Source organism: Acanthaster planci, linkage group LG09 (assembly GCF_054643075.1).
Source record: "Acanthaster planci isolate LZ-2023a linkage group LG09, COTS_SCS, whole genome shotgun sequence".
Classification (NCBI taxonomy): Eukaryota; Metazoa; Echinodermata; class Asteroidea; order Valvatida; family Acanthasteridae; genus Acanthaster; species Acanthaster planci.
Window position 1 is genome coordinate 18,715,219 of NC_141785.1, and position 9,560 is coordinate 18,724,778.

General features: G+C 44.9%; 1 protein-coding gene across 2 annotated transcripts; it reads left to right on the forward strand.

The window, feature by feature from the left end:
* Positions 1 to 2,211: 2,211 nt before the first annotated feature.
* Positions 2,212 to 6,490, forward strand: LOC110976701 (uncharacterized). 2 transcript variants are annotated; one of them, XM_022230200.2, is made up of 2 exons: positions 2,212 to 4,857; positions 5,049 to 6,490. In XM_022230200.2, the coding sequence occupies exons 1-2, from the start codon at positions 3,888 to 3,890 to the stop codon at positions 5,057 to 5,059; spliced, it is 981 nt and encodes a 326-aa protein (XP_022085892.1). In that variant the 5' UTR covers positions 2,212 to 3,887; the 3' UTR covers positions 5,060 to 6,490. The 2 variants fall into 2 exon arrangements, with proteins under 2 accessions (XP_022085892.1, XP_086997725.1); XM_087141599.1 differs by having other exon boundaries at positions 2,216 to 6,490.
* Positions 6,491 to 9,560: the final 3,070 nt, after the last annotated feature.

Sequence of the window (9,560 nt, forward strand, 5' to 3'; positions counted from 1 at the left end):
TTGGTTCGAGTTCTCCATGGGATTCGTCCGCCTGACGGCCAGGTTTTAACACTGGTTTAATGCGTGTGCATGACGCCATAGACGTATGACAATTACCGTTATAGATGTATTGGCAGCACCATATGCGTTTCCTTTTGTTTCTTTTCAAGTAGATTAGCATCACTAAGAACTATGTAAAGAGAGACAGAGAGAGAGTTTCGACATGAGTGCCTCAATTGTTGGAACCAAAATGGTGGATTTTGTGTCAGTGAACATGGACACTTAGCACACAACAGCTGCATGCTGTACTGCACGCATAATGAACAGCCATTTTGGTTCCAAAGTCTGAAGTTGGCGTAACTCTTTCTATATACGACTCTGGCATCTCTCTGAACTGTGTGCTCGACAAAAATTACCAACCCATGTATTGATCTGGTGCCCACAAGACCTCACGCGTGCCTGTGACGCATTTCCTTCGCAAAATGTGGGAAAGGCATTAAACTTTCCCTGCGCCCTGTAAGAGGCTGAGGTTTGGGAACGAGGGAAATGTTTTGGTTTGTGTGCTCCTCGCCCTTTGAATAAAGGACAGAAAAGTTGACTACAAACCGGACTAACTGCAAACTGGGCTTTAAACTTGGATCTGGAAGTCTACTAATTAGGTTATATACATGCTGATGATGAACGTGGTGTTGATGTGGCTTTACACTTTGTAGTCAGCCTATGGGATATCAATGTGTGCACTATCGAAGGACAACACCTGCCCCCAGAATATGAATAATGCCTGTATCTGTGATAATTAAGTATAACACAGTTACTCAATATCCAAATGGCTTCATATAAAACAAATGTATGCCTGTCTTGGATGTCTCCGTAATATGCTTCGCCCAAAGTCGTTTCTTTGCATGAATAGCAGATAAAGTGTTTCGACATTTTATTCGCCGTTTGCGAGCAACACTTCCTGGTTTGAAATCGATGACTAACACACGGGAGAAAACAGCGTGGTGGTCGGGTCTTGTTCCCCGTATACATGTAGAATGTATAATGTATATTCAATTTAGAGCGGAAGCGTCTCTTAAAGACGTCTATTAATAGCAGAAGGAAAAGACGCTTGAACTCGAGCCACCCGTGTCTGGGGTCGAAGCAATCCCACGTCGAATGAGCGGAATGGACTTCTTGTAACAGACAAATGGCCAACTCCTTCGATCCAACTTCCTAGACTGCGAAGAGATCACAGTCAGTGAAAATATGAAGAAATATTAACGATTAGTTGCTTCAAATTCCACGTATATGTTAAATCACAATAATTATGAGGAATCTACGTAGTTGTTGGCTGTTCTCGTTGATCACTCAACGTCAGTCCAGGAAGGCATTTTTACATTGAAATACCATGGTAACACCAATGCACACGTCATTTCTGACCGTGACAAACCAACAACGGCGATGGTATTGCCGTTACATGGCTGTGTGGTATGCCGACGTTCCAAAGGAAAAACCACATTTCCGCTGTGTAAACTTTGGCGTTAACTTAGCGAGAGGTCTCAGTATGTTGGTTGACTATCACAATGTGATTTCACACTTCAGTACAGTGGCGTACCTAGGGATAAATTTCCAGGGGGGCACCCAGGGTTGCACACATTTTCCCAAAGCGGTGCTACAAGAAAATTAAGCTGCACCTGCACTACATTGCAAATTTTGTATTCACAAATTTCAGGGGGGGGCACCCGAGGGCACAAGCATCCGCGGGGGGGGGGCACTCCCCACCCCCATAATAACGCTACAAGTAAAGACACAGCACGTTTCTATTTTTGCTAACGGAAAATCATTCATTAGGTCCCACTATAGGGTCCCACTAAAAATGACTCAAACCTGATAAGGGCTGGGTCCCCGTAACTTCAGTAAGATCACTGAAACTTAACATGCTGAGATGCTGAAATCAGTGACAAAATTACAATAAACGTAAAGCCTAAACGACAGTTGGAACACACGTGTATTGGATTACTGAATACAGTATTTTTGGCACAATCATGTCTGTATGACCAGTTCTGACGAATCAGTTCTGTGCCTAATGAGGCACATAGATCTGATGTGACGTGTCCAGTCAATAACTCCCCCTAATTCAATGGGTAAACCGACTGTCAATCAGATACTGAGAATCAAATGTGAAAGTCAGGCCCATGCACGGTCTGTGTGGCCAATGGTCCGTAGTTTGGCTTAGTTTAGTCTGCATCATTGTGCAGAGGCACTTGTTATTCCGGCCAAACCAAGCCTGACGGTTGACGTCTTCAAGAGAGTATTGTCGTGGTTCTCCTTACAAAAATCCTTTCCTGGAGCTTCCAACTAAACCGCGAGATAAACAGATCAAGTGACAATAATGGTAAAATCAGATTAAGATGTCCCTCTCGTAATGAATGCTACTGCTGGCCGCTCTAATCACGTTTAGTTTCGTAAATGCCACGCTGGAAGAAGAGGAGTATGCGTATAGTGGATTCGGAGAAATGTGGGAGAAAGTATGATCGTATATTGCCTTATTTTGTCACTGTATCGACTGGTTGGAGTTACTGTTTATTTGCTGTAGACTGGAACACTGAAATGAAAGACACCATCCTTCAACCCTCAACATAATGTCAGGAAAAACGCAGTGGGGCTACATATTTCAACCCTGGAATAGACACGGCATCATCGATGAAGATTGGATGAAGGCTGTGACATTGGAGAATGTAAGTCTTCAGAACGGCCCCTTTCCTACCCCGAATTTACAAGCCATTACAACTTGGACGTCGCTTCAATCGGTACCGCTGCGAACCACAAAAAACAAAAGCGGCGCATGGCTAGTGCTGAGCTTCGATGGTGGTCTTACTTCACCTTGAGAAATCATTTTAGTTAGGCAGTGAACACATGCAGCCTTCATCTTCAGAGGGAAAATAATGCACTTGACTGAGGATGATGTAAATTTTCAAAATACCAGGCCAGTGAGTGCACCTAGCCGGCGAATGGGACGACCTATAATGGAACACATGTATCATAAAGGGGTTAAAGTCGTTCCCCACCCATGGGGTTATTTTGATCAGCCGAAAGGTCTTTTTTTTCCTCTCAGTGATCGCTAAATTAATGTATTCGAATTCAGCGGTTGGTAGCCAAGACTTTGTCATCTGCGATGATGCAAAGGACAGTGAAATACAGGTACACCATGAGGAGAAGTGTGGAATAGGCTGTGATGGAACAGCTGTCGAGTAAACCACATGACGTGCAGCCATACGAACAATTTGGCTGATGAATACTGTGCAGTTACGACACCGTTAACCGAAGGCGGGGTCCCTTATGCTTTCCTCGATTGAGCACTTGCAACGTCTCGGCAATGACTTCGTGCGTCTCGTCCCGATTTCAAAGGCCCCGTTATGCGCGTTGCACGAGCCTTCCACACCTCTGACGGATGACCATGCGAGACATGCAACTGCTTGTTATGTAGGCACGGAGACAGGAGCCCACATGCCTAAGTGGACGAAGTGGAGAGTAATTAAACTATGAGCAATCGTCGAATTTAGCGCATGTCAACAAGGGAGAGGCAACGCGGGTGTATATTCGTATTTGCTGACTAATTGAATTCGAAAGGGAGACGCGCGCACCACCGCCACGGGGTTGAGAAAAATATAATTTACTATGATCGAATCAAAGTTGTGAACTACACGTCGCCTCGACCAGTCAGGAACCGTGTCCACTATTTGGTCAATAATAACGGATGACGGGATGCCGCTGAATTGTTTGTTTCCGGGGAGGGACCGGTAGCTTAGCTACACCTGTAGAAAGTTCCTGGTAAAAGCTGTTGTCATCAGCAGGAGGGGAATAAAAGCCTCGAGCAAACGTGATCCGTTGAAAGTACCACACAAGGCTATGAAGTGGCAGGACAGCCGATGATGGATAGCGTTAACTTTTCCATCACCACTGAAGCCGCGGAGTGTTCCAACCAGACCAAGGTGAGCGCCACTACGGCCGCGTCGCCGGCTGCCGGGCCGCGCTGTCGATGGCCCGCACCCACACCCAATTGGACGGCGGCGTTCGAGGAATGGCAATGGGCATGGCCAGCGCACATCTATCTTTTCCCGACTCTGTACCTCTGTCTCTCCATCTACATCATAGTGTGGTTTGTCACCGGGTGTTCCAAGGGCTCAGCACGGGAGAATGCAGAATACCGCGGGAATAGGAAAACCCCGCGCCTGAATTCCACACTGCACGGCCTGGTCCTGGTCTCCTGCGTCACTCGCTGCATCTTTCTGTATGCAGATCCGTATGGAACCCGAAAAGTCCTACCTTGCCCCCTAGGTCCAGTCTTGTGGTCGTGTGGCTGGCCTTTCATCACGGCATCGGTCAGCGTGCTTCTCCTCGTCCTCCTGGAGACAACCAAGATGTCTCTGGCCCCTCCCAAGTTCCAGAAGCCAGGGGTCCTCGCGGCCATCGTCGTGCCCTCTCTCTGCTTCGTCTTTGTGGCTGACTTCCTCGTCGCCTACGACAACTCCACCAAGTATGCCCTTCTGGTCTGCCAGGCCATGTTCATCCTGTGGGGCTGCCTCCTGGGCATCGGGTTCCTGGTGGTAGCCTGGAAGATGCGCCACATCGTGGCCAACTCGCAAGGCTGCGTCACCAGCCAGGAGGTCGGGGTGCAGGAGAGCGGGCGCCTCAAGCGCCTCAACGACATCGTCCTGGCCTGCTCGGTCATCGCCCTGGCTCTCACCTCCATCAACCTCTACGCGGTGGTCTCCATCTACGTCTCCCACTTCCGGAGCGGCTACACCGCCCCTTGGAGATGGATGATCTTCCAGACCTGCCAGCGGTTGCTCGAGGTGTCCATTGTCATCGTCATCTTGCTGGCCGTTCAGGGAACCGGTAAGTGGAGCAAGAACAAGGTGGCACCTCCGTCGTCAGCTGTCACCCGAGCAGACTCCATTGCTCCCTCAATGAATAATCCTGTGTAAACCCTCTTTTCTGGTATACCACATAATACAGTCTCATCACTAGAAAATTAAACTTTCTTTATTAATTCTTTTTTCATAAACGGATAAAAACTCTCTTGGCAGACAAGCAGTGACGCATGAACCTCACGACCAGCAACACCACCATGCAATGAACTGAAGACGAATTTTTCTCGTAACAGAAACATTTCAACCTCGGTGCTGTTCTCGAAGGACACACAGACCTCGCTTTGGTCAACGCATGTCTCTCGCAATCAGTGTGATTGAGATGGAAATGACTCTAACTTCGTTGAAAGAACGCTTCAACTACACTGTACATTGTAATCGACATTAGGACTTCAACTTGCAATGAGTGTGACTGTCATTGAACACTTTGCATGTTCCACACCGTCGTTAATGAGACCGTTGTCCGCTAAAACAGGGTATACGCGTACAGTTACGTGTAAAACTATCACTGTAGTGTAATGTAACATTAAATGTTGTGCATTGTGCCAGTATTGACCATTATTGACCTTCTAATGGGGGGGGGTGTTGAATGAAATTCATAGTTATGTCAGATTCTGAGCCAAACAGTCACGCATTATTGGCCATGTCCTTTTCCTGGAATACGGATGAAATTTAGCGCCGCAACAGTTGAATAAATCTACGTGATTTTTCTGGGCTAATTTCAATATAGGCCTACACCTACCTTTTGTCACGGAAATGTATATTCCGTTATGAAATTTAGCTTTCATCGAAAAAAAGTAATTTATGATTTGGTGATTTGTGCATTTATAGTTGGTGTTTCATACACAATGCACAACGAGCAGTAAAGCGCACGCGTGTTTATAAACCACATCTTTGCACCTCACCACACGAAGGTGATTCCATTGTACAAGAAGTAAACACATTCGATAGTTTCCACTTATCCCATAACCTAGAATGTGTTTTGAATTCACTTACTACTGTGCCCCCCCCCCCACAAGCTAGTGCCGCATGTGTATTGAATTCAATCACCAAGCAGCCAATGCCTGTTAAGTACGATAGTTAATGTTTTGTAAAGACGTCTAGTGGTCTAGGTCATGTTTAAAAGTGGGGATAGTACTGGACTATTCTGTTTGTTATTGTGTCACCCTTTATGGAAGTTTTTGGCAGATCCAAATATATGTACATTTAGATATATGTACTCATATTTCTGGTGGACATTTTGGAACGAGACCTCATCTGTAAGAGCCAGTACCACACGCAACGGGTATTGAAGGTTGTAAGAATGTTATTCTATCACTTTCTTCAATGAGGAACTGTGCGCCACGCTGTGCTTTAGTAACACCTTTCATTTATTAGTTTTGGCCAACAGTGAGTTTAATCATCTGATATAATGAGCAGGAGGGTTTTTTTTATTAAATTCCCCAGCTGGTGGCAGAGCTGGAGAACGCTCGACATCACGACAAAAGGCTGCTAAAAACTGAAAGCTACGCAGAATGCTTAATGATGCATACAAGGAAACGGAATTTTAAAAAATCCGTCATGTTTGTACCTGTCAATATAGCACAACACAAGCTCAACACCAGCATAATTGAACTCGATTTCAACTTATTTATTGCACAGACTCTATCAGGAAATTTTCCAGTCATTGGTTTTTATAAAAACAAAGATATACATCCAACAGCCACTTCATTACAAAAATAAAACCTGTAGGACTAAATGGCTGACGACACGGACGTATATGAAAAAAAACCTGGAAAAGAAGCCAACCAGCGGCCATTTTACCGAACCGAATACAAATGCGTGGGTTGGCTCCCTTCTGTTGGGAAGAACAAAGGCGGGCATTGCCAGGAAAGCTTTGTATTTGGCTCGGTAAAATGGCCGCAAGTGGATTCAATGACTCTATAAGCTGATTAAGGGCACTGCGAGTCCAGATTTTGTTATACACGTCCGTGGCTGAAGACCTGAGAAGGAAACAAATTATTCACTGCAAAACCGGTTCATTTGGGGTTTCATTTAACACCCTCAGCGTTCATATAGAACAGCACCCGGCCTGGTGTTTTCCTATAGGGATAGTGTTCGCAGTGTTTATATGGATTACTGGTTACTGTTTTATCCATAATTGACTTCAGTCGGAGACTTTTCCATATACCGACTAGCACTGTTTTTTGATCCCGAAATCTCTGCGCTTTCCTGGTTACTGAGATTTGTACAACTTGATTCAATCCACCCACGTTTTCCGTTGAGAGGGCTTTTGACATCGTTTGCAAGGGGTATACTGCCCCGACATTTGCAGCTTTAAGCAGGGGATTAGCTTTTTGGCTTGCTCTCAAATTTTATGTTTGTTGATTAATGATCAAGCGTGGGAAATGAAACGCCAAGGAAATCATCAATTTGTGGACACCGAACCGCTTTGTTTCCCAGTGCGTGCCGCCGGCGTATAGCAAAAGGGCCGATTGAAGAACAGGACACCGGTGGAAAGTGGACCTTCCTTTCTTTTGCGATGAAATGAACCTTCCGTTTTTCTTGCACTGCCAACACTGGGCCCATATTTTAAGCTGCATCTTTATTGATGTTTTTCCTGACTGCTCCTCTTCGTTTTGTTGCAGATAAGCCTAGCCCCCTACACCTGTTTTTTTCAGGGAGGGTGACAAGTTTTGTGGACCAGGGGAAGTCTCCCAAACCTGCTCACTCTCTGCGCTGTGTGGATATGCTTTGTTCCCTGATCCATACAAGTAATGATGTGCCCTTGCACGTTTTCAGACTTTGTCCACGGCGAGAGACTCTAGCCTCCCTCCACGTTTTCAGCGTGGGATAGTCCTCTCTGAGTCCGGCCCCCTGCCCAGTAAAAAAAATATGACCCAGTGAAAAAAGGTGACCATAATAAAAAATAAGACAGTGGCCAGATGTGATTGAACAGACGGCCACTGAATAAGAGGAAGTCTGAGTTATTTTCCAACAAATTCCAACAGTAAATGTGACAAATTTAGTCCGATTTTCTGTTGTTTGAAAGGGAGACATTCAATATAAACTTGCGTCTGCCTTTTCGACGTCACTTCATTTCCAACATGGAATGAATTGCATATGAATGATTTTGCAAAGATGGGAGTTATCAAAGACACGAGTTTGATTAAAGCGAAAGGCAGTGTTGACAACACCCGTTCCAGTAGCCTACTCATGCTGGCCGCAAAGAGCAACTTTTCAATTACTCCGGTTATTTATTTATACCGTTACGTCAAGTCGAAACGCCTATATGCAACATCATGATCAGGTAGTGTCTTTGGGAACGTCACGTACAGCAGCTGTGACAACCAAGAAACTGCGGAACACGATGGTGGATGTTGAAAGAAAAATGGCCGTCTTCTCTTTACTTACACGATAAAACACTCAACTCATCTCTCTTAATTTTGGCGATAGCGCTGCACGAGAATTGACGCTCGTTCCTCACCTTTATACAGGATATCTGAAACCTATCACGGAAAATTTACTTCAACGGCTCAATGTGAATGAAGTCGTTATTAAGCCTTGTCACGGAAACATTCTCTGATAGAATCCATTAGGATATTTTCGTTTGTACTCCTATCTACATACCCCAGTCTGAATGCAAAGTGAACAGTTTCTCTCTTAGCTGTCTTTGACACAACATATGTTACCATTTGGCGAGCAAAACCATGCATCCTGTTTACTTCTGACTGAATGTCATTTTCTATATTTTAGAACCACTTCATTGGAGACAACGACGTCCTGGAAAAACCAGAGATAAAAATTTCAAAAAGGCTCTGGAAACCTGTGCCCAAAAACTGCCAGAGCTCTTCTCCTTGTTGATGTTGGACTTCACCTAATAAATTTATCACCAATTCCATTGGCCCCCTTTAAAACTCCCATCCTGACATTCTAGATTACATAACACACCTGCCTACTGACCAATCAGAAGCCAGGTGTTATTCGAATACAAGACAATAATTTCCAGCTTTGCTACGAACCGCGGGAAATGAATAATATTCAATACATTAGTTGGAAAACAATTATTTTAAATTTCTAGGTAGGACTGTCATTCATCTGGCTTTCTCCCGTGGCAAGCACAAGACGCTTACTGGTGACAGTTAAGAACATAACATGGGAAAAGGGAACTAAGTGGCAAATATGCATATGGGCCTAAATCCCTAGGGATGGGGGCGTGTACCCCCCCACACGCACGCACTTTCTGAAGTAGGGGATGGGCTATTGAATCAACCCCTCCCCCACTTTTTGCCATTAGTAAAAAACTAAAGTTTGTTCTGCCAGAATTTTTCAGACTACCAACGACAAATGCATTTATTATTACTCAAAAAGGAAATAACAATTTTAAAAAGCCACGAATATGCCATTTTGAATACATATTACAGATGTGTAGGCCTACATTCCTATCATGAACATCGACCTCTGTTAGAGTCATATTGTGTCACCTCCCCCCCACTTTTCAGATTTTCGTGTCATCCCCTCATTTTTCCCCATCCCCGTGCCCCCTAATTGCCTGCACAAATTTGCACCACCAGTGACAAAATAATAATTTATGTTAACGTTTTCGACACACTCCCCCCCCCGATATCTGAAGCCCCTCGCCAAATTTATCTTTCTATGTTTACTTTTATCCCGAACTGTCAGAGCTAGGCA